The 26,912-nt window shown below is 42.3% G+C and overlaps 1 protein-coding gene across 2 annotated transcripts in view; it reads right to left on the bottom strand.

The window, feature by feature from the left end:
- rgs7b (regulator of G protein signaling 7b) overlaps positions 1-26,912 on the bottom strand; it is a 132,658-nt gene that overhangs the window by 13,759 nt on the left and 91,987 nt on the right. For both annotated transcript variants that reach the window (XM_072667046.1, XM_072667045.1), the window contains exons 5-13: positions 25,763-25,869; positions 23,673-23,724; positions 19,268-19,332; positions 18,850-18,926; positions 15,339-15,420; positions 7,857-7,931; positions 6,180-6,278; positions 3,867-3,928; positions 3,601-3,711 (exon numbers count right to left, since the gene is read on the bottom strand). In XM_072667046.1, the coding sequence (XP_072523147.1) occupies positions 3,601-3,711; positions 3,867-3,928; positions 6,180-6,278; positions 7,857-7,931; positions 15,339-15,420; positions 18,850-18,926; positions 19,268-19,332; positions 23,673-23,724; positions 25,763-25,869 (730 nt within the window). The remainder of the gene's footprint in view (positions 1-3,600; positions 3,712-3,866; positions 3,929-6,179; positions 6,279-7,856; positions 7,932-15,338; positions 15,421-18,849; positions 18,927-19,267; positions 19,333-23,672; positions 23,725-25,762; positions 25,870-26,912) is intronic.

Raw genomic sequence — 26,912 nt, 5'->3', positions numbered from 1 at the left:
ACCATAGCAACTGTCTAGCAACACCATAGTAACTACCTAGAAGTCACCTAGCAATGCAAAAAGCAATCTCTTAGCAACACCAACTACTTAGAAGCCACATAGCAACACCACTGCAACCGGTTAACAACATCAAAGAAACCACCTGCGATACCATAGCAACCACTTAGCGATACCATAGCAATCACCTAGTAACCACTTAGCAACACCATAGAAATCAACTAGGACACCATAGCAACTGTCTAGCAACACCATAGTAACTACCTAGAAGTCACCTAGCAATGCAAAAAGCAATCTCTTAGCAACACCAACTACTTAGAAGCCACATAGCAATGCAAATAGCAATTACTTAGCAACATCATAGCAACCACCTGTGGGATTGTGGTGCTTTTAACCACAGGCATTGGACACAAAACATCTCCACCATACCCCAAGGGTCTGAGCCCCAAGTGCTCCCTCAAAATAACAGCTTCTACCCCCAAATCCATCAGACCAACCCCCCCCTCCCACAGCTTCCACCCCCAAATCCATCAGAATTTTCAACACACAAGAATTGAGCTGAGACCCCATCTCACCTCACGCACACTCATCACATAAACACTCTCACACACACACACACACACATAAGTGCTTCATAAGCACTCATTTACACATCTCTATTGATGCCCCCCACCTTGTGCTTACTTGCACACTTATCAGGCTATTGCTGCGAAATACTGTTTACACAAGAGCTGTTCACCTATACCTCAGTAACTGCTGTGTTCAGCTATGTTATAAGATCTATATATCATAGCACATCACATAACCCTGCACCTCATCCCTACCACACACATTCAGTACCGAGTGCTGTGTAGGTGTTGCACTGTCCTTTCTGTTTCCTGTCCTGACCTGACCTGACTTAGGAGATCCTTAGACTTTTAGGGGAACCCATCCACCTCTGGTCCAACCCTGATAGAACAACAGGTAACAGTAAAAGCCTGTAATGATGGTTAACTAATGGATACACAGTAGCCTAATACACCACAGCCGAGCTCAGTTTTAACCACTGAAAACCAGGGATTGATGTTAGACGTCTTATCGGGGGGGATGGAGCAGTTCCAGGATTGTGGAGTCCATCTGGAGGGCAGGCGGCAGCAGCAGGGATACCCAGTCAATGCTGATCTTACATCGGCGTTAACCCAGGCAGGAGGGCGGTATACCATAAATGGATGTCCTGTATATAGTCTACTGCCTAATGGTGTCGGTCCACCCTAATTATCAGACCAGGTCTGCAGACCAAGTCCGCTCAAGACCAGACTTACAAGACTGCATTGAAGTCAGACCACTGAGTTTAACTGGACAGCCCCATTAAACCAACAAGCAAACAGACCAATCATAAGAGCATTTAGCAACAAGACCCGTCCTGTTCAACGGCAAACACAAAAAAGTCCTGTTCAACGGTTGGCAAACACAGCTCCAAACTATGTGTGTGGATGTCTGGAGGGTTTTCAGGCTTATTGACTGTATCTCACTCTGAAAGGCTCCCTGGTCTGCAGAGATGACCATTACTAACTTCCAGTGTTAGGCTAATAAACAATCGTTAATTTCCATTGAACTGATGGAAGCAGCACACAGAAGCGTGGTCAGCTACTCTGTGAGAGGCGAGATTCAGACAGTCTGTCAACAAAAACTACAGAGCAGATCTCCTACCTCAGAACACAGCAGCTGCCACTGCACTAGGCCCTATTTGTGAGCTACTAACACAACGCCCTCCTCAGATGCCCAGAGCTGCTGTGGTAATGATGATCAGTGGCATAATTGGCATGACTTGTTGGTGGCACTTTATTTGAAGTGGTTCTTTTGTGGATGGAATAAAACACTCATTAGACCCTTAATAACATATCAACCATATCAGTGACGCACCTGCACCTGAACACTCAGTAGACATCTACTGAATTCAGCTTTTCTTCACATTCTTTGGAGAGTCCAAGTTCATGTCTGTAGATGTGATAAATCATCTACCAGGTCTAATAAGACATCATCCTCAACCAGCTTCTATAGACCTGCTGCTGGAACTGGATCTTAACTGGATTAGACTGAGATTAAGGGTCCAGGGTGAGGGTTAAGAGTTTGGGAGTTGAGGGACGAGCTGAGGTTAAAGTTAGGATTAGAGCCAGGATTAGGTTTTGGGTTGAGGTTAAGGTTAGGTTTAAGGCCAGAATAAGGTTTTGGGTTTGAGGTTAACATAAGGATTAGGGCCAGGATTAGGTTTTGGGTTGAGGTTAAGGTTGGGATTAGGGCAAGAATAAGGTTTTAGTTTTGAGGTTAAGGTTAGGATTAGGGCCAGGATTAGGTTTTGAGTTTGAGGTTAAGGTTGGGATTAGGGCCAGGATTAGGTTTTGGATTTGAGTTTAAGGTTAGGATTAGGGCGAGAACAAGGCTTTGGGTTGAGGTTAGGGTTAGGACTAGGCTCAGAATGGAGGTTAGGATTAGCCTTGGGGTTGAGGATTGGGGTTACAATTAGATTTTGAGTAAAAAACAGCATTGGCAAGCTAACAGGCTTCACAAGTTGCTTCACTGGTAGACGAGGCGGGGGGAGACGAGATGCGACTCGACAGGGCTGGTCAGACGTGCTGGGTCAGTGGTTGGTGTGGAACTGGACAGAGTGGAGGACACTGCACAAACTGCTCTCCATTATGGACAATGATGGTCACCCACTGCAGACCATCATTATGGACCAAAGGAACAAGTTCAGTGTCAGGTTGCTGTCACAGAGCGTCTCTACAGACAGACTCAGGAGATCCTTTGTTCCGAGAGCAATCAGGCTCTTCAACTCTTCCCAGTAGGGCCGCAGGAGGGAGGAGAACTGAGGACTGAGTCTCTTAGTTAGTTATGTTTTAATCCTAGGTTTAATCTGCACTATTTACACTGTAATGTACATCCTGTATATCTGCTCTCCTGGAAACTACTGTCACTTTACTTTAATACCAATATTTATTCAGTCATCCATCTGCATCATTCCTTATTCTTTATAACTGCACTGCCTTTCATCTCTGGTTGGTTTCAAATGCATATTGTTTTTTACATTTTTTTACATTTACACTTTATTATTATTATTATATTGTATTACTGTGCTGTATTGTGCAATTGCTACTGGCTGCTAAATTTTAATATTATAAAAACAACACCTTCCGTCAGGTGGCCAAAATAATGTGTGTTTGAATAAATTTCCCTTCAGTAAGACTCACCCACTCTTAGTCTGATAATTCCATCATTCTCACTGCTGGTTTGTTTTTCCTTTACATGACAGACGGCAGTGATTGATCAAAAGGTTGAAAACACTCAGTTGGTCATTCTGTAGGTTCACAATTACTGACCGCAGCCCATCTGCTGATTCCCAATTTATCAGCTGCACTCTACCTCATTTATCAATGGAAATGGACGACAGTAAGACCACCTCTGACCTGATATTATTTGGGTGGTGGACCATTCTCAGCAGTAAGACCAATATGTAATGGCATGGTAGTGTGTATTACACTGGTCTGTGTGTATTAGGCACAGCAGCGGTTCTGTTATTTTGTACAACCCCTGTACATGAAGACAAACAAACAAACACACACACACCTGGCTTCCAGTTCCCAGAGTGTATTGTCATCCGAGATCCAAGGGTTTGAGGGGTCTGGCGAGGTGAAGATAGGGTCGTACTCCATATACTGTTCTGTGTAGCTTAACAAACTGCAAAAGGAGAGATCACAGGTGAATTATAATGCAGTATTAATGTTTCATAATGCTTCAAACATCTCACACTCATGTGTGTACTTTATATACAGGACATCATTTACTTATCCACTTGAAAATCTTATGAAGATCAGCAAGAGAAGAGAACTAACCTGTCAGCAACTTTTGACATTTTTAACCGATGTCTGTCCAACTGAACTTGCCAATATTGTATCTGTAAAGAAAGAAACAATTATGAGCATGTTCTTAGAAATTAAACCAGATAATAACAAGTTATGACAAGACATACTACATCATAATAGTTATAACATTAGCACCATAACTTAATAGGTCCTATTAAATCATAGCAGTTACACCTTTCACCCCAGTAATTCCAGTAATTCCAGTCTATAACAGGTCATAACAGACAGGCCTGGTTATAACAAATCTACTAGATCACAACAGGTCATACCAATTCACAGCATTCATGACAGTCACATTAGGTCATAACAGTCATGGCAAGTTATGACAGGACATAAAAGCAATATCAGTCTTAACAGTCATATTTGGCTATATGAGTCTTATCAGATTATAACAGTCATGTTAGTTCATAACAGGCCATAACGGTCCTACCAGATTACAACAGTTCATGACAGTCATGGCAAATTACAGCAGGACATAAAAGTCATACCAGATCACAACAGCCATAGCAAGTCACAACAGTCATATTAGGACTTAACAGCCACATCAGATCATGACATAGTTACACCAGGTCATTACACTACTAATACTACTCATAACAGGTCAACACAAGTTATTGCAGGGCCCAAAGGTCATACCAGATCATATCAGATTATTACATACTGAGTCATACTGAATCATAACAGTAGGTGATAGGATGTCATAACAGGTTATAGCAGGACATAAAAATCATACCAGATCACAAAAGCCATAACCAGTCACAACACTCATATGAGGACTTAACAGCCACACCAGGTCATGACATTACTACTGCTGCTACTGCTACTTGTACTACTACACCATAACAGGCCATAACATGTTATAGCAGGACAAAAGTCCAGATACCAGATCAGAACAGCCATAACAGATCATTACATTCACACCAGATCACCACAGGTCATATGTTATAGCAGGGCATATGAAACATACAAAGCAGTGTATTCTACTAAATTATAGCAAAAATTAACACACTATAAAGGTCAAACCGGGACATAAATATCAGAACAAGCCATAACAGGTAATAAATGCCATGCTAGTAATAACAAGCCATTACAAAAAGTCACAGAAGTTCATACCAATCAAAACAAGTTCTTCCAGTCATATAAGGTTGTAATAGCGCTCCATCATGCCCGGTAATGAGGAGAATGTGCGACAGACTCCTACAGCTGAACTGAATTATTAACACTGACTATTAATTCAGTGTGAAACAAAGCTTGTATAAGTGTGCTACATTAAACTACTTCCCCTCCATACTTTCACTCTTCAGCTCCACATTAAAACAAGGAGATTTAATGACAGCACAGGCTAATTTTATCCTGTATTAACAATAAAGCCTGTATGCATTAATAAGTAACAAGATGTGTTATTAGGCTTGTTTCACAGACCAGAGGAGAAGCAGGGTAAAACTGGCACAAGCTTTCAACAAGTTTTCTTTCACAATCGCACATAAAGAGCTCGGTTTACTGGTTCATGTATAGCAGACCAGGACAACGCAAAGAACCATCTGAATGCTTAAGTAGTTCTTTGTCTGATTAAAAAGTTCGTCAGATCAGTGAAGAATCTTTTGTAAAAAATGGCTCTCCATGGCACCAAAAAGGACTCCCCACTTTTCCAATCCACTGGAACAAAGCTATCTCACCGGCCTCATCACACCTCCACCCCATACAAACACACTCTGCACCCTGCACTTACTTACTGACTGGAACTGGAACTGTCTCTACTGTCCCGGGAAGGGTTTTCACTAGATTTTGGAACACTGCTGTGAGGATTTGATTGAATTCAGTGACTAAAACATTAGTGAGGTGAGAATATTGGATGGTCACCAACACACCTCATCCCCAACCCCCCAACTCATCCCAAAAGTATTGGATGGCGCACCAGCCATCATTCCAGAGAACACAGTTCCACTGTTCCACAACTCAATACTGGAGAGCTTTATACCCTAAGAAGCTGAAATCATTAGAAGGAGTGTTCATTAACATTTAGACACAAATGTGTATAAATAAATTACAAGAAAATACATCTATAAAATAATGAAATCTATATAATAATGATACTATTATATAATAAATAGATAATATGAATGAAATACTTGTGTTTTGTTTATTTGTCACTGGATAGCCAGTACAATTAGAACATGTATTACCAATAAAGTCAGAGTACAAAGTAAGTGTGCACTGAAACTCCTCATCTTCAATCCCAGGTGTGTAGGAGTGTGTTGTGCGTTTCCATGGATGCGTGTGTACCTGTCCGTGCAGCTCCTCCTCAGTAGGTTCTTTAACCTCAGGTGTGGCGGTGTGTGTGGGGCTGTGGCTGCGGATGTCATTCTGGAGGCCGTACACTGACTACAGTAACATAAGATAAGATAAGATAAGATAAGATAATCCTTTATTAGTCCCGCAGTGGGGAAATTTACAGTGTAGCAGCAGAAAGGGATAGCAGGACACTCAGTTACAAAAAATTTGGATAAATAATTTACACTATATACACAATATATATACACAATATAAATAAGAATTAAAAAAAAAAAAAAAAAAGCAATAAACAATAAACAATATTATTTACAGTAAAAGACTCTTAATTGCACATGGGGGGGGATATTGCACATAGTATTCCCTGAACATGAACATGTGTGTGTAGTTAAGTGTGTGTGTATGTGGTCCGTTGGGAGCAGTGTTTGTTGTGCAGTCTGACGGCAGCAGGAAGGAAGGACCTGCGATACCGCTCCTTCACACACTTGGGGTGAAGCAGTCTGTCGCTAAAGGAGCTGCCCAGTGCTGCCAGAGTCTCATGCATGGGGTGGGAGCTGTTCTTCCGCATGGATGCCAGCTTGGCTGTCATCCTCCTGTCTCCCACCACCTGCACTGGGTCTAAGAAGCACCCCAGGACAGAGCCGGCCCTCTTTATGAGTTTGTCCAGTCTCTTCTTATCTGCCGTCGAGATGCTACTACCCCAGCAGACCACTCCATAAAAGATGGCAGATGCCACCACTGTGTCGAAGAACGTCCTCAGAAGTGCTCCCTGCACTCCAAAGGACCTCAATCTCCTCAGCAGGTAGAGTCTGCTCTGGCCTTTCTTGTAGAGAGCAGCAGTGTTGACTGACCAGTCCAGTTTGTTGTTCAGATGAACACCCAGGTATTTATAAGAGTCCACACTCTCGATGTTCATACCCCGGATGTTCACTGATGGAGGGGGGTGTCTGCACCTGCGGAAATCCACTACCAGCACTACAGCTCTACAACCAGCACTTACAGTGAACAGGAGGATCTACAGAGGACTAACAGTAAAACGAAGTACAGGTGCTGGATCTGTAACCTGTAAAATTCTGATTCATCACAGACACCTGACATCACTGATCTGTACAGACAGCTTTATTTATGTTTTTATTTAACATGCTGCATTTCTACGAATGAAAGATGCTGTATAAACACTACTATTACTACTAATGATAATAATAATAATAATAATAATAATAATAATAATAATAATAGATAGTCCACATTTGTAATTTCACCACCATCTTTGTAGATAATACAAAAACAACTACATTCACTATTAGTGTTGTATGGCCATTAACCCATCTGTGCAGTAAACACACACACACATACACACTAGTGAGTAAACACACAGTGACAGTGAGCACATGTGTCTGGAACAGAGGGCAGCCATTGTTGAGGCACCCAGGGAGCAGGGAGGGTTAAGGACCTTGCTGAAGGGCCAAACAGTGGCAGATTGCCACACAGTCTGAGTAGCGGACCCATAACCCTGTCATCAATAACCTGGTGCGCTACCCGCTGAGACACCATTGCCCTACCACTATTATTATCATTATTATTATAATTATTATTATTATTATTACTGTTGTACTGCTGTACTTGATTTTAAATGACACCACCACTCCAAATATTATAACCAAAGTTTACCTTCCGCGTCTTGTGAGGCTGCTTCATCCTGGAGGACTTTTTGATGTCGGCTTCTGTGGTGTTCACACAGCCGGGCTGCAGACGATCAGAGGAATAACAAGTCATTAATCTGAGTCACATTCTGCTGTTCGCTGGGCAAGCAAGAAACAAACACGAGACGCTCGTCCCTCTTTGAGACGCAGATTCAATCACCGAATAAAAGAGTGGCTGACCTGATTCCCACTCATATCTGTGGGCAAATAAACATGAGGAGACAGTTGACTCACTTCAGGAGTCGGGGAGGCCGCTTGCTTTGGCTCCGATTTCAGTCTGAATCAGTGTTTGAGGTTCTTTACCAGTCTGACTGTGCACGGACAAGAAATGTCCAATAACATACAATAATAGATCGGTCACACAGTAATTGCTCAGATGCACGTCACACATTGATGTTCAGCAGTTGTCTGAAATCTAGGACGTCTGTTCACTTAGAAGGGACTGGATGTTCCAAGGTTCCAATTGGTTCTCTCCTGGTTTCTTCTGTTTATGTACATTTGTCAAACTTAATTAATTATAAGCACCCCTTGCGTGTTTAAGGTTTAGGGGAGTAACTGCACGCTCCTGCAGATGGCGATGCCCGAGGATCATCAGGCTATAAACACCTGCAGGGTGTGTGACAGGATTCACAGATTGAGAAGAGGGGTGCAGTGCAGTGAGGGTCTCGTTGGATGTGTGGAAAATGGGTTGCAAAGCAGATGTTAATGATTGGCTAAAAGGAGTGATTACATTTGAGTGTGCCCAAGACCACAGTATGAAGGAAGTAGCTGAATTTGAATGGAAGCATACGGTCATTCTGGTCTACCACCAGTGGCAGGAAAGTCTCCTCATTCTTGAGCAGAAGTGAGCAAAGGCCTACTTGCGTGCCACTCTGCTCCATATGTTCATGGTTTGCAGTTCCCTGTTGAGTGTACTCAGAAGTTGACTTATAGAAGAAGTTCTTGAATCCTGAATATGAAGCGATTTTCATTTACAAGCCATGAAACATGCCTGCAGCCCCAGTCTGTCAGTTTCATCTTTCGGCCACAATTCTGGCGAGAGTTTCCTGTAGACTGTAGGGATTTCTGCCACTGCTGGTAGACCCGTGTGACCTTACGCTTCCATACACCTGCAGATTCAGCTACTTCCTTCACACTACGGCCTCGGGCATGCTTTGTTCCTTTTTGCCAATCATTAACATCTCCTTTGCAACCCATTTTCCACACACCCAACCAGACACTCACTAGGATATATGCAATCTATGAATCCCATCACACACCCCACTGGTATTTATAGCCTGATCATCTTCATGCAACTACCTTAAACACCACCACCTTAAATACCAACCCCTGCAAGGTGTTAGTCAATGGGACAAAAACTCATTTTCACATCATTTTGGAGCATTTCTATTGGTCTATTCATCATGAAATCTTACAAGTCATATAACAACTGCCAGATTCCTATTTTTTAAATAAATGAAAAATGGCAAAAATAGAGATTTTTGTGTGACATTGACGATACAATTTCAAAATGAAGATTGAAAACATTGAATGTCCCAAATATGCAAAAACCCAGTGAAACAGGAGGTGGTTAACAAATTTTTCACAGCACTGTAGCAATTGGTTTGTGGAAATTCAGATAACACGGCCCACACAGTCACCAGATTAAGTCCTGTGTTTACTAAGAGCGTGCAAAACCTGCACTTCACAGGACAGTTCTCAAAATGTGTTCTGTGAAAAGAAAGTTGTTTATGGGTTCATCCCCCATCCAACACAAACAAACACTGACCCACACTCCAGAAACCGCGAGGAAAAACTGGTCCATTACTGGTAGTGTGTAAATTATTTCCAATGCAAATACTGTCATTTACACTCTCTTTACATTACAATGGCTCTATCTCAGCAGATGCCCAACCACTGTACATGCAATAAATGTCTCTCTCTCTCTCTCTCTCTCTCTCTACTTTTTACGATCACATGATCCTCATCCTACGATCACATTCCAAGACCGAGAACTTCATCACATAAACAAACCTGCTTCTATCACCAAACAAGTGAACACTATTACCAGATACAACCAGTGCTCTGTGTTTCCAATCAGAGAGTGGTCGAGCGCAGAGTGAGATAGACTCTTTCTCTCTCTGTCTATGTCTCTCTCTCTCGCTCTCTCTCTCTCTCTCTCTCTTTCTTTCTCTCTCTCTCTCTCAGACTCAGCTGCTCTTTTGTGTTTGAATAAAACAGCTCATGTCTCTAATCTCTCTCTCTCTTGTGTGACTGAGATTTTAAATGAAGTGTCATCATACTGTCTGAATGAGAAATGTTCTAGTGAGTGTGTGTAGTCTCTCTCTCACTCTCTCTTTCGCTCGCTCTTTCTCTCTCTAACACACACACATATATATACTCTCTCACACACACACAGCGTGATTAAATCATTGCACTCTCTGGACAGAAACCAACAGTGACAGATTTCTCAGAGCTATATATCACACCTCTTAGGGTGTCATGATGGCACACACACACACACACACACACAAACGTACATACACATACACACACACACACAGTCCTGATATACTACTGAAGTGACATGATAGAAACGGAAAGATGGATGGTAGAATGGAAGGAACATATGAAGAGATGGATGTAGGGATGGATGGAAGGATGGAAAAATGGATGGACAGATGGAGTAAACGTTGGAGGGATAGAAGGGAGTGAGGGAACGACTGATGGACAGATGGATGAATGGAAGGAGGTTTGGATGGATGGATGGGTGCAATGAACACATGAAGCAATGTATGAATGTAGGGGTTGAGGGAGGGGTGGCTGTAGGAGGAAGGGAGAGATGGATGTAGGGAGGGGAAAAGGGAGGGATGAATGAATGGATGTGTGGATGTAGGGATGGAGGGACAGTTGGATGGATGGATGGATGGATGGATGGATGGAAGAAAGCAATGAATATGTGAAGCGATGGATGTAGGGACGGATGAATGGAAAGAGGGATGGACAGATGGATTAAAAAGTGGATGGATGGATGGATGGAAGAAGGGAGTGAGGGATGGATGGATGGACAGATGGACGAATGAAAGAAGGGGTGTATGGATTAAGGGATTGATGGAGTGATGGATGTAATGAGGGAGGGAAGGATGGATGAATGAATATGTGCATGTAGGGATTGACGGAGGGATGGGTGGAGAGAGGGAGGGAGGAATGGGATGGATGTAGGGATGGAGGAATGTATGGAGGAATTCATTAAACAGATGAAACGGATGTATGGATGGATGGATGAACGGATGGGTGGAATGAACACATGAAGCAATGTAGGGATGGATGGAGGAAGAGAGGGATGGATGAATGGATGGATGGAGGAAGAGAGGGATGGATTGATAGAGAGATAGATGAATGGATGGATGGGCAGATGGACAGAAGGTGGGAGGGAGAGATGGATGGAAAAATGCAATGAACACATAAAGCAATAGATGGATGTAGGGATTGATGGAGGGATGGATGAAAGGAAGGAGGAAAGGATGGATGTCGGTAGGGAGGAAGAGAGGGATGGATGTATGGATAGATATGTGGATGTAGGAATGGAGGTAGGGAGGAAGGAATGGAAGAATGCATTGAACATATGAAACGATAGATGGAGGGATGAATGGATGGATAGATGGATGTAGGGAGGGAGGAAAAGAGGGATGGATGTAGCTGAATTGATAAATAGATGGAAGGATGGGCAGAATACTAAACTAAAGAAGGGACAGACAAGAATAGAAAGATGGATTAATGGATGGAAGGTGGAGAAATGAGAGAATGGACAAATGAGTTGACAGATGATGTAGAAGTAGAAGAGTAACATAAAAATTAATAGGTAGACAGAGAAGTTAAAGGAATAATGGAGATATCTGTGCATATGGATGGAGGGATGGATGGATGGGGAAATAAACAAATGAACAAAGGAATGAACTGATAAATAGACAGACAGAGAAATCTAGTGTGGAGAGGAGTGTGAGGCTGTCTGCCGTCTGCTGGAGTACCAGTATGCATTCGGAGTCTGCTGAGAAACATCCATATAATCAAATTACAATTCAGTACAAAACTCACACTCGTCAGAGTGCTGCTGCACAAACTCAGCCTGCCATCTCCAATTGCGTGTGCAGAGGCTGATCAGACAGACAGCACATGTGTGTGTGTGTGTGTGTGTTTGCATATTCAGTGAAACCCACAGGGTGCTAATGAGGAAATGAGAGAGGACCCTGACTCTGACAAGGGCAGCGTGTGTATAGAGAAGGGTGGGGGTTGCTGTGCATGGGAGAGTGATATAGATAGAGAGAGACAGAAAGCAAGACAAAATGTGAGCTAGCAATGAAGGCTTATGACCTCTCACCAGTGACAGGGACTCAAGTCAGTGTCTCAATCTTGAGTCACACATTGACTGACTCACGTCTTGACTAGAACTTGCACTTAAAAGACTTACGACTCGATTCGAAACCTATTTTGAGGACAATTGCTACATCATGTAACTTTAAGGCTTTAAAGTTACATGATGTAGCAATTGTCCTCAAAATAGCAGCTTCAGCATGATTAGTATCTGGTGCTCACCTAATAGTATGTGGTTCTCACCTAATAGTATGTGGTGGCAATCTACTAGTACTGTATCTGGTGCTCACCTAATAGTATGTGGTTCTCACCTAATAGCATCTGGTGGCCATCTACTAATGCTGCAGAGTGGTCACCTTATTGACTTTTGTTTAGTAATGTCTAAACTTAGAGGTATCTTTGAATTTTTAGTCTATTCAAACTAGCTGAGGTTTTTCTTAAGTAAATAGCAAAGCACTTTTGTAAGTCGCTCTGGATAAGAGCGTCTGCTAAATGCCGTAAATGAAAATGTTAATGTACTGTATGTGGTGCTCACCTAATAGCACATGGTGCTTACCTCATAATATCTGGTGTTCTCCTAATAGTATGTGGTTCTCACCTAATAGTGTGGTGGCCTTCTACTAGTACTGTATATGATGTTCAACTCATAGTATCTGGTGCTGACTTACTAGTATGTGATTCACATATAATAGTTTCTGGTGCATATCTAGTAGTATATGGTGGCCATCTACTAGTACTATATGTGGTTCTCACCTAATAGTTTCTGGTACTCACCTAATAGCATCTGGTGCTTACCTAATAGAATGTGGTACTCATTTAATAGTATCTGGGATCATATTAGGATGTGGTGTTTATCTAATATCACCTCTCTCATTGCTCTGCTGGGCTCGGCGCACTGCTATGCGAAGTGTGCAGGGTAACGCTTGTGAGAATTGCCTAACACTGCGTAAGTCATATTTTCAAATTTCAAACTCTACCAACTCAGCCCACATGCTTCTTTACCTTCAGATGCCAGTTCTAGATCTCCCAGCTTTTCCAGAAATGCATGTGTAAAGTGTGACCTTGAGTGTTGGCTTAAATTCCTGACTGTAGGGGGCATCCAGGAGCAAGAAATGCAAATTCTTGCATAATGCTGATTTAAGACTTAAGAAACCTGACTCAGACCCGAACCCTAGAGATTTGAGGTTCAATTCAGACTGGCACCTAGAGACTGAACTCAGACTTGCACCCCAGAGACCTGAGAATCAACTCGGTTCCACACCCCAGAGACTCCGCTCAGTCCCACACTCCAGAGACTCAACTGTGACTCATGAACATCATCCTCTCACCCGTCAGAGGTATACACAAGCCTGCATGTCCCATTTACTTACAGATGCAGAACAAACAGAAATGCTGTGTGATACTGACTGGAGTTGAACACAACAGAATAGACAGAAGAAGAAAGTATGCATGTACTATAAACAAACACATACATAAGCACATAAATATATTTTTAGAAAATAATATTTACAAACACATGACAAGTCCCATACAGAATAATACACATACAATATACACATAGTGAGCCATAGTGGCAGTGCTGAGAATAATCAATGCTGAGCCTTCACTGCTGAGACAGTAAACAGGTTAAAATGGTAAAATATGGGTCAAAGAATCATTTCAGTCATTCCTGGAGCAGAGGTGTGAACACACACACACACACACACACACACACCCACACCCACAGCGACATATAAACAAATAAAAGACATAAACAGAACATCTTTAATTAGATTAATCTATATTCATTATATTCTCTCAGTGAAAAGTCTTGACCTAATTGGACCTAATTTACATATGCTCTTCCATTCATTAAAAACTTCACTCTTAATTAGATTAATTTGCATAGGCTCTTTCATTCATTAAAAAAGGCGCATAATAATATACACTCACTTACAAGCTCCTCAAAAGTCACCCCTAACTCGACACATTTTTCTCAATGTTCTGTCAAACACTGCTCCATAGAAAGGCGGTAAAATCTTCACACACACACACACACACACACACACACACACACACAGTAGATTCATACTGGATTAAAGTCACACAACAGATACTACAAAAATACTGTCAAAACCACACACACACACACACACACACACACACACACAGTAGATTCATACTGGATTAAAGTCACACAACAGATACTACAAAAATACTGTCAAAACCACACACACACACACACACACAGTAGATTCATACTGAATTAAAGTCACACAACAGATACTACAAAAAGACTGTAAAAACCACACACACACACACACACACACACACAGTAGATTCATACTGGATTAAAGTCACACAACAGATACTACAATAAGACTGTAAAAACCACACACACACACACACACACAGTAGATTCATACTGGATTAAAGTCACACCACAGATACTACAAAAAGACTGTAAAAACTACACACACACACACACACACACACACACACACACACTTCAGATTCATACTGGATTAAAGTCACACCACAGATACTACAAAAAGACTGTAAAAACTACACACACACACACACACACACACACACACACAGTAGATTCATACTGGATTAAAGTCACACAACAGATACTACAAAAAGACTGTAAAAACCACACACACACACACACACACACACACACACACACACACACACACACACACACAGTAGATTCATACTGGATTAAAGTCACACCACAGATACTACAAAAAGACTGTAAAAACTACACACACACACACACACACACTGCAGATTCATACTGGATTAAAACCACACTACAGTTATGACTGCAAAGCTATAAAACTACAGATGCACTGGAGACTGATGCTGTATTAATCTCACTAGACAGTTACTACTGAAAGACTGCCTGAACAGATGACCTACAGTTATGGAATAACTCACAGTAGTAACTGAGTCACTTATAAATCTTATGATTAATAACTTAATAATGAGAGGTTAACCCAGTACAGATCAGAGTTGGGTTCATCATGGTGAACAGCTAATCGGATCATAACTCTGCAGAGCTTTGGGGAAATGAGACCTGAACAGCTGGAAGTGAAATGAAGCAGCAGCTCACCACGGGTCTGTGCACATCCCAGAACGCCCGCTCCTGACTGTCCAGGATCTTCCGTTCGATTTTGTCCCGCTTCTTGTCGACTCTGGGTGCAGGGAAGCAGAAGACATGCAGCAAACAGGAAAAGAAGACGAAAGCTGTTGCTGAGGAAGATTAACAAAACAGTTCATTCTGGAGACAATCTCCATTATCCATCCTCAGGCTCTGTATCAGTGGTCAGTTTCTGACCACCAAGTCTCTATTGTCTGAATATTTATTGGTAGTGGACCCTCTCTCAACCTCGCAGCGACACTGCAGTGTGTGAAAACCCCAGCAAAACCACTGTGCCTGATACACTTATACTGGTATCACCCACGCCATCATGCCAATGTCAGGGTCACTACTGTTTGTACTGAAAACAGTCCACTCCTATGTGGTCAGAGGTGGTCCTAACATGGTGGTCTTTTCCAATGATGAATGAGCTACAGGGTGGCTGATAGACTGTGCAGCAACAGAAGAGCCACAGTCTGTACACAGCCCAGTCAAATGTTTGGATACTCATTGATTGACTGTTGTTAATCTTTACGCCATTTCTCACATTTTGCTACAGCAGTGAAGAGACAATCATTATAAAGCTATGAAATTTCACATATTCTATTATAGATTATAGATATCTATAATGTATATATAGATTATAGATATCTATTATAGATGTTTCTTTAATATTTCTATAATATTATCAAAATTTCTATGCCTTAGACTTAGAAATTGAAACTATGCCAGCATTACATACATTCATGGAGCCATCCTACTGAAAAGTACGTATTTGAGGTTGTGAGTAGAATCCTGGGAGCTTGGGCGTAGAGAGAAGTGGGTCTGGGACAGCCACAGCAACCTTAACTGGTAGGTGTAGGATCTTCGCATGTTCGTGTAATAAATGGTCACCCAGCCTGACCTGCTGGAAGACTGCCCGCTGAGATCCCCTCTACCTGCGTCAGTCCAGCTGACACCTACCAGCCTGACCAGCAGGCCCCACCCCCACCACCACCCATACCAGACCAGCGGCACACCCTCCTACCACTGCTACCTGTTTAATGACAATGTTAAAACCTAAATGGACTCGTAACTATCTGCCACTATATAAACTAATATTACCACTATTAACTGTCACTACTCTGACCATCACTGCCATGACTGTATTCATTTATACTACACCATGATTAATATACTATGATTATGATCAGAACAGTTCAATCAATCAATCAATCAATAATTTATAAATAGTGCCCAGAGGAGGATGGATCAGGTCCCCCTTCTGAGTCTTGCTTCCCCCCAAGGTTTCTTCCTCCAGCTCTGAGGGAGTTTTTTCTTGCCACTGTCGCCGTTAGCTGCTCACTGGGGGTCTTGGATCTTTCATGTCTTCTTCTGTTTTCTTTCTTTGTGTCTTTTACTAACTACTAATTATGTAAAGCTGCTTTGTTACAACAACAGTTGTAAAAAGCTATACAAATAAATTTGACTTGACTTGACATGACTTGACTAGTTAAATGTGTACCTATAGAAGGAAGTGTTGCTGATCGGATCATAAAGGGCCACAGCAACACTGGAGGTGAGGTACCTACCTGATAAAGCTTGTGATGTAATGGGTGAGTAGACTCCAGGGGATGGGGAATGAGCAGGGGAAGGGGAATGGACTGTTGGGGATTTTGTCCTTTTATAGACCAGCTGCCATCTACCAATCCGACCATCAGACCCCCAACCCACCACCACCCATACCAGACCAGCGGCACACCCTCCTACCACTGCTACCTGTTTAATGACCACGTTAAAACCTAAATGGACTCTTAACTATCTGCCACTATTAATATCACCACTATTAACTATCTGCTGTATCTGGTTTGGTCATTTTTATCAATAATTAATAAATAGTTCTGACCAGAGGAGGACGGGTCGGGTCCCCCTTGTGAGTCTTGGTTCCTCCCAAGGTTTCTTCCTCCAGCTCTGAGGGAGTTTTTCCTTGCCACTGTCACCATTAGCTTGCTCACTGGGGGTCTTTGATCCTTCATGTCTTACGTTACTTCTTCTTTTTGTCTCTGTCATTTATTAATTACTAATTATGTCAAGTTGCTTTGTGACGACAACAGTTGTAAAAAGCTATACAAATAAATCTGACTGACTTGACTTGACTTATCTTCTTGTATTATGATGTTATGTACTTCTATTTAGTATCCCATTAGTATGGTGTTTTTTTATATCACAATTTCTTAGGGGCAGTTGTGGCTCAGCGATTAGAGCGCCAGGCTATTGATAACAGGGTTGTGGGTTCGATTCCCGGGCTCGGCAAGCTGCCACTGTTAGGCCTTTACCCTCTCTGCTCCCCGGGCGCTGGAGTTGGCTGCCCACCACTCTGGGTGTGAGTGTGTACTCACTGCCCCTAGTTCACTAGTGTGTTTGTTCACTACCACAGATGGGTTAAATGTGGTGGATACATTTTGCTGTACAGTGACAAATATGTGCACTTTTACCTTTTTATCTTTTTTTTTCTTAGATGATATTACGGCTTTATATTTTCAGATCGGATCAGGTAAATACAAGTGACCTGAGAAACAGTAATGCCTGGCCCACACTGCAGAACAATCAGCCCCGATTTCAGAGTGAATGTAAAAGCTGATTTTCCCAAATCGTCCTGTAGTGTGTGCTGTATATAAATCGATCTTTAGTTCTCCGACCTTCTCCCAGAGCAGTCTGGGTTAAGACTGTGAATCGTAAATATGAAACATATTTAATATTAATGACACCCAATCTCTGGTGGGAAAGGCAGCTGTCAACCAACGAGAGCCGAGCTGAACGGAATTCGCCAGCGTGTGCGGAGGAAGTTAGAAGTTAACCAATAGCTATATGTCTTCACCTTCTGTGTGCACCACATCCTCGGTGTATCAATTTCAAGACACATTGACAGCAAATTTCCAGGCTGCTTTTTGTTGCTGGTGCAGCTCTGATACGCTGGGTGTATTCTCCACCCCATCATAATGCCTTAACAGAAAATTTTACATAAATAATGAACTGATTAAAAGCACAAGACGAGCTTCAAGCCAGACGAGCCCTACATTACTGAAGGTACTTAGTACCTTCAGAAAGGACACAGGAACTAACACTTTCCAAATTCAAGTTCAGCTCTTACCACAAGAGAATTTAGCCACATGTTTCCAAACAGGGTCTACAAAACGTTGTGTCCAAATAATGCCAAATCAACTTCTGTTGAATGTGAAGGATCTCAATCTAAAAAATGAGAGACAACCTAATGAGCCACAATCAGATTTTTTACTACGCAGGATCATGTGAGCAAAGTATTTTGCTTTTGCAAATGACTGTTTGCACTGTTTGTATGAGCTGGTAAGGTTGGACCATGCTGTCTGGAACATATAGAAGATTTCCGTTTCAAGTGTTGCATCTAGAGTCTCTGCAATGCAGTGGTCCCGCTGTGAAATCTGCAATACAGACTGAGTACGTTTGCCTCTGGGCCGTGAATACTCACTTAGCTTGTGCTTCTGCTTGCATAAATATAAACTCCCATTTCCGTGCGAAGGCTCTCTGTAGTCGCGCTAAACTCTCCTGAAACACACATACACACACGCTTATGTTCACACACTCTTCACTGTACTATGATACTGCAGACAGAGAAAACTCACTGTTACTTCTAATTATCCACACTCTTATGATTATATGTAATAAGGCCTATATTGCATTCCGGATCGCTGTCAGTGAAGTCTGACCCGAGCTTGAGAAAAAAGGCTATGATTAAAATGCGTAACACACAGCCCCACTCTCTTTAATCCCTGACAGAAATAAACAAGAAGAAGAGGGCTCTGAGCAGAAGCACATTAATACACAATAAAGTGATGATGAGAAGGAGTGTAGGAGTAACGGGGGGGGGGGGGGGGGGCGATGCTTACAGCTTCGTAGTCAGCCAGCTCCAGCCGGGCTTTGTTTTGCATTGTTCGTTTGCAGAGGTATACAGCTGCAGAGAGGTCGAGAGAGAGAGAGAGAGAGAGAGAGAGAGAGAGAGAGAGAGAGAGAGAGAGAGAGTGAGAGAGAGAGAAAGAGAGATTACATGATTAATTACATTATAACTGATTCTTTCCAAAAAAGAGAAGAAAAAAGAAGAGAACAGAAGAAGAGAAGATAGGAGAGAACAGAATAGAAGAGAAGACAAGAGATGAGAAGAGAGTGAAGAAGTGAAAAGTACAGAGGAGAGAAGAGAAGAGAAGAGAAGAGAAGAGAAGAGAAGAGAAGAGGAGAGGAGAGGAGAGGAGAGGAGAGGCGAGGAGAGAGAAGAGAAGAGAGAGAAGAGAAGAGAAGAGAAGGGAGGAGAGGAGAAGATAAGAGGAGAGGAGAGGAGAGAAGAGAAGAGGAGAAAGGAGAAGAGAAGAAAAGAAAAGATAAGTGAAGAGAAGAAGGAGATGAAAGGAGAAGAGAAGAAAAGATAAGTGAAGAGAAGAAGGAGATGAAAGAAGAAGAGAAGAGAAGAGAAGAGGAGAGGAGAGGAGAAAGGAGAAGAGAAGAGAACATAAGTAAAGAGAAGAAGGAGATGAAAGGAGAAGAGAAGAGGATAGGAGAGGAGAAAGGAGAAGAGAAGAGAAGAGAAGAGAAGAGAAGAGAAGAGGAGAGAAAAGAAGAGGAGAGGAGAGGAGAAGAGGAGAGAAGAGAAGAGAAAAGGAGAGAAGAGAGGATAAGAGAGGAGAGGGGAGAAGAGAGAAGATGGGAGAAGAGGAGAGAAGAGAGGAGAAGAGGAGAGGAGAGGGGAGAAGAGAAGAGAAGAGAGGAGAAGAGGAGAGGACAGAGGAGAAGAGGAGAGAAGAGAGGAGAAGAGGAGAGGACAGGGGAGAAGAGGAGAGAAGAGAGGAGAAGAGGAGAGGACAGGGGAGAAGAGGAGAGAAGAGAGGAGAAGAGGAGAGAAGAGAGGAGAAGAGGAGAGGGGAGAAGAGGAGAAGGGAGAGGAATAGAGGGGAGAAGAGGAGAGGGGAGAAGATGTATGTTTCTGTATATTCTGAGAATACTGATACTTATGACCCCAGACATGTCTGTCCGCTCTGGCCAGCTCATTCTCTTACAGCATGTACACACTGTTCATCGATTCAGCCTCTGTCTCCAAGGTGTAGGACAAGCGTAGCCAGTTACAGACTACAAGGTACACTTGTAGAGAACAGAACAAGCAAAGAGAGTAACAGCAGACTGAGGAAAGTGCTGCACTGCGTTTACTAAAGTCTAAACATCTACTTCACTAACACATGAATACAGTCTACTACCAATAGTCTGCCTTTGTTGACTTCATCGAAGCAGTGACTGGGATAATGTTTTATATATTGTGTTTATGTGGAAATGATGTTCTCATGTTTATCTTTTTAGCGTAGAAAAAAAAAGAATAGATAAGACGAGAAGAGAAGAGAAGAGAAGAGAAGAGAGAGAGGCGTGTTGCCGCTCTGTGGCATCATCTGCTGCTCTTAGAACTTAATTTTGGAACAGGATTGCATAAACCTCAGAATTTCAGCGTTACCGTGATCAAGGGTTAAAGTAGAGAAATGGGTAAAGTTAACTGATGCTGTCTCTACTTTTGCACTCCTACATCACTCTCTCGCTCCATTCGCCCCCTGCATCCTACAGCATCACATATATACTGTACAGTACTGCTGAATATACACAGGGGGAGAGAGAGGGGGAGAGAAATGGAGAAACAAGAGGAGGAAGAATATTGAGAGAGAGAGAGAGAGAGAGAGAGAGAGAGAGAGAGAGAGATTACAGCGGGTTACATCAGTCTCCCTCTAGTGGAAATGCAGCTGTATTTGTTGATGTTTTCTCTCTCAGAATCCTCATTAGGTCTTGTTTCCAAATTTGTCTGTACAGTGTGGGCACGGACATAAACAGTGTGGGCACGGACATAAAGAAGTGCATCTGTGTGTGTGTGTGTGTGTATGTGTGTGTGTGTGTGTGTGTGTGTGTGTGTGTGTATGTTTGCATGCCCACACATTTAGAAAATGTGCCTAAAAGAAAAGTGCACAAACCATGCTATCCCCCTCTACCACCACTAAAAATTACGCTCTACCACCACTAGGCATTACACTCTACCACCATTGACCATTACACTCTACCACCATTTACCATTACGCTCTACCACCACTAAGCATTACGCTCTACCACCACTAAGCATTACGCTCTACCACCACTAAGCATTACGCTCTACAACCACTAAGCATTACGCTCTACCACCACAAAAAATTACGCTCTACCGCCACTAAGTACTACGCTGTATCACCACTAAAAATTACGCTCTACCGCCACTAAAAATGACGCTCTACCGCCACTAAGCATCTTGCTCTACCGCCACTAAGCATCTTGCTCTGCCACCACTAAACACTACGCTCTACCACCACTAAAAATTACGCGCTACCACCACTAAGCATCACGCTCTACCACCACTAAGCATTACACTCTACCACCATTGACCATTACGCTCTACCGCCACTAAAAATTACGCTCTACCACCACTAAGCATTACACTCTACCACCACTAAGCATCTTGCTCTGCCACCACTAAACACTACGCTCTACCACCACTAAAAATTACGCTCTACCACCACTAAGCATTACGCTCTACCACCACTAAGCATTACGCTCTACCACCATTGACCATTACGCTCTACCACCATTGACCATTACGCTCTACCACCACTAAGCATTACACTCTCCCACCATTGACCATTACACTCTACCACCACTAAAAATTATGCTCTACCACCACTAAGCATTACGCTCTACCACCATTGACCATTACGCTCTACCACCAATGCCCATTACGCTCTACCACCATTGACCATTACGCTCTACCACCATTGACCATTACGCTCTACCACCACTAAGCATCACGCTCTACCACCACTAAGCATTACGCTCTACCACCATTGACCATTACACTCTACCACCACTAAGCATTACGCTCTACCACCATTGACCATTACGCTCTACTACCACTAAGCATTACGCTCTACCACCATTGACCATTACACTCTACCACCACTAAGCATTACGCTCTACCACCATTGACCATTACACTCTACCACCACTAAGCATTACGCTCTACCACCACTAAAAATTACGCTCACCCACAACTAGGCATTACTCTCTACCACCATTGACCATTACACTCTACCACCATTGACCATTATGCTCTACCGCCATTAAGCATTACGCTCTACCACCACTAAGCATTACGCTCTACAACCACTAAGCATTACGCTCTACTGCCACAAAAAAATACGCTCTACCGCCACTAAGCACTACGCTGTATCACCACTAAAAATTACGCTTTACCACCACTAAAAATGACGCTCTACCGCCACTAAGCATCTTGCTCTACCACCACTAAGCATCTTGCTCTACCACCACTAAACACTACGCTCTACCACCACTAAAAATTACGCTCTACCACCACTAAGCATCACGCTCTACCACCACTAAGCATTACACTCTACCACCATTGACCATTACGCTCTACCACCATTGACCATTACGCTCTACCACCACTAAGCATCACGCTCTACCACCACTAAGCATTACACTCTACCACCACTAAGCATCACGCTCTACCACCACTAAGCATTACGCTCTACCACCATTGACCATTACGCTCTACCACCACTAAGCATTACGCTCTACCACCATTGACCATTACGCTCTACCACCATTGACCATTACGCTCTACCACCACTAAGCATCACGCTCTACCACCACTAAGCATTACGCTCTACCACCATTGACCATTACGCTCTTCCACCACTAAGCATCACGCTCTACCACCATTAAGCATTATGCTCTACCACCATTGCCCATTGCGCTCTACCACAACTAAGCATTACGCTCTACCACCACTGACCATTACGCTCTACCACCATTGACCATTACGCTCTACCACCATTGACCATTACGCTCTACCACCACTGACCATTATGCTCTACCACCATTTAGCATTACGCTCTACCACCATTGACCACAACTGACCATTACGCTCTACCACCATTGACCACAACTGACCATTACACTCTACCATCATTGACCACAACTGACCATTATGCTCTCTCACCATCAAGCTCTACCACCATTAGGCATTACATTCTACCTCCATTGACCACTACGCTCTACGACCATTAAGCATTACGCTCTATCACCAGTCCAGTTCTCCAGTTAAGTTAAATTCAGAACATTTACATTTACTCCAGAAAACAGCAAATACAGTCAATAACTCCTGACTTCTGAAACCATATAAACTCAATACGGAGAAATGTACTGTGTGTGCTGAGCGCTCACCATAGTCCGTGTTTTCTGGCTCCCAGCAGTTTGATGGCCAAAAGTAGGGGGTCTGCAGGAAAGATGAAGTACCACCGGTTACTGATGTAAACTCAGTGTTATACAGTATTAACCCACCTAGAACTACAAATGCCTCAAAATGTCTCTTCTCACATTTCTGTTTCTCATTCGTAGCTCATTATAAACATGCGGAGGGATTCTGTAGAAATCACAGATGCTTTGAATCCATATGATCTTTCTGTTTGTAAGAAGAGCAGATACTTTATTTTGATTTTTTTTCCAGGTGATGATACAATGTCGCCAAAAGTATCCAGACACCCCTTCCAGTTAGTCAGTTAAGCTACTTTAAAGTGCGCCTACTGCTAGCTTGTGCGTTAGATCAACATGCTCAAAGCCAAGTGTCAGCTATAAAGCCCTCCAGCATCTGGCTCTGGAACAGGAGAACTGTGCTCTTTAGCGTGATGGAGCTGCAGCCAACACCTTTGAGATAAGTTGGAGTGGAGTTCATACGTTAAATGATAAGGTCTGTGATCAGTACCTGACCTCACTAATGCTCTTGAGGCAGAATGCAATCAAATCCTCACAGCAGTGTAAAACCTTCACTGAAGAAATGTGGATGCTACTGCAGCACCCAACTTTAGCTGAGCAGGTGTCTACAAACGTTTGGGCATATACCGGTGCTGGTTTTGAATTTGAATGAGTTTCAGTAACTACTACATGTGATTCTCAGTCTACTGCAAATGATTCAGTAACTACTGTATATGAGTATATATGAGTATATATCTGTATATATCTGTAATTGATAGAAATAGTTCAGAATCAGCTATAAATGATTCATTTATTGCTATAAGTGATTAAGTAACTGATATACATGATTTAGTATTTGCTATAAATAATTTAGAATGTGCTATGAATGATTAAATCATTGCTATAAATGATTAAGTAACATATAAATGATTCAGTGATGTGACTACTATAAATGATTCAGTACTCACTATAGATTATTCGGTGACTACCAGAAATGATTCAGGAACTATAATAAATAATGCAGTACTCACAAAAATGGTTCAGTGTCTACAATAAATGATTCAGTATCTACTCTAAAACTATTATGTAATGTTTAAAGGCAAGGAATTGAATTATATCAGTCAACATACAGGTCTTTAGCATTTAAAGGGTTGAGGGCTAATGTGAAGCTTTGTAGATTTGAGTAAATGTTGAGGGCACTGCTGATTTAGATGAGACCATTACTAGAGGGAATGAAAATGATTCAAGATCTATTACAAATATTTCAGTGTCTGTTATAACTAATTCAGTATCTGCTATAAATGATTCAGTGACGTGGCTACCATAAGTAGATCAGGATCTAATTTAAATAGATGATTCAGTGACTACTATTAATGATTCTGTCGCTATGATAAATGATACAGTGACTATAAGAAATGATTCAGAAACTATTATAAATAATGCAGTAACTGCTGCAAATACTTCAGCAATAAATGATGCAGTAACGATTTAAAATGATCCTGTATGTATTATAAATGATTCAATATCTACTATAAATGATTCAGTATCTACTATGAAACTGATATGTAATGTTTAAGGATGAGGAATTGAAGTATAGACCTACATACAGGCCTTTAGCTGAAAGGGTTAAGGGCTAATATCAAGCTTTGTAGTTTTGAGTACATGTAGAGGGCACCGCTGATTTAGCCGAGACCATTACTAGAGGGAATGATAATGACCCCGGTCATCAATAATCCCAGATGTCCTCCTCATAAACTAAATGGAAATAATCACATTATTAATGGAGCAGACAGGCTCTAATCTCAGCAGCAGCCTCTGAACAGGATGGGCTCTGCCAAAACCAAGTGAGCACACATCTATTCATAGCCCAGAGTGAGACACAGAGGTGTGTGACGTATGTGATGACCACAATAAGTGAGAAGAAAGAAGCCCATAGGTCAATAAACAGACTTACGTCATACACTGGAGGCCATAACGGTCGTTTAAGGATTACTTTTATTTACCTGCATTTCTGCTGCTAATGTTCTGTTATTGAGTGAAAGAATGCATGAGGTCCTGATTACCTGGAACCTGTAAAATGTCCCATCATCCTTCAGTGTGAGCACATGGTCTGAAATGGGGAAGAAGTAGCCATGAGCAGCCATCAGTGTTCCCAGGTGAAGAGCCTCAACTGCAGAGCAAGAGCATGAAGAAAAACACAGTGTTTAGTTAAGCATCCAATAATCCTACACTTCTCACACACACACACACACACACACACACACACACACACACACACACACAACATATATGCACATACAAACTTCTGAATATGCAAATAACAGCCAGGTGAAACAGTTCTGCATTGCATTGCGCGCACACACACACACACACACACACACACACACGAACACACACGAACAAGAACACACACACACACACACTTTACTTAACAGCATCTGACTTTGATCATGCTCTCTCAAAGATGAAAGAGCAGTAGTGGGGCTGAACTGTGCACACTTTCCAGCAGAAGACTTTCTACACACACACGCACACACACACACACACACACACACACACACACACACACACTATTTCAGTTCCCTTTATTTGGTCTCCTGTAGAGGCTTTGTAGACGATCAGCTTATCTTTCACTACCATCTTTTCACTGCACCTGAACGGCAAATGAAATGTAGCCCTGTATTACTAACCCTGAACCTAAACACAATCCTACCCCTGACTTCAACCTGGAAGATAAACCCAATTCTGAGCCTCATCCCAACCTCAATTCTGTTGAGAATGAATTTCAGGTGCATTGTGGGTATCTACAGCAGTCACATGATGGCACATTTTGTACTGCACCTGCACTGCTGGACAGCTTTGGGGTAACTTGTCTGCTCACCTACATGGATAGAACATCAGTTCCACACTGTGTATTATTTCTACTATACTTTATTATAGTGGCCTGCGCCCTCTGGAGTCGACAAACTCGCAGGTATATCACATTTCTTGATGTTTCTAATAATATTTTTGTGGTAATACAGCGCAGAAATACGGTTCAAACATTTCCCCAGTCTGTGGAGTCCTCCCTTTCTATTGCATCTCCTTGCCAGATCGTATGTGACTCACATCTGGAGTTACAAGGATATGAAGACGTGCTGAGAAACTGATCTTCTGGCTCCCGCTGTGTTTAACCAGTGGATTTCTGTATCAGTCATCTACCTTTCTTCTTTA

The sequence above is a fragment of the Salminus brasiliensis genome, chromosome 22, assembly GCF_030463535.1.
Source record: "Salminus brasiliensis chromosome 22, fSalBra1.hap2, whole genome shotgun sequence".
Classification (NCBI taxonomy): Eukaryota; Metazoa; Chordata; class Actinopteri; order Characiformes; family Bryconidae; genus Salminus; species Salminus brasiliensis.
Note: the sequence above shows the minus strand (reverse complement) of the source record. Positions and strands in the feature narration are given on the sequence as shown.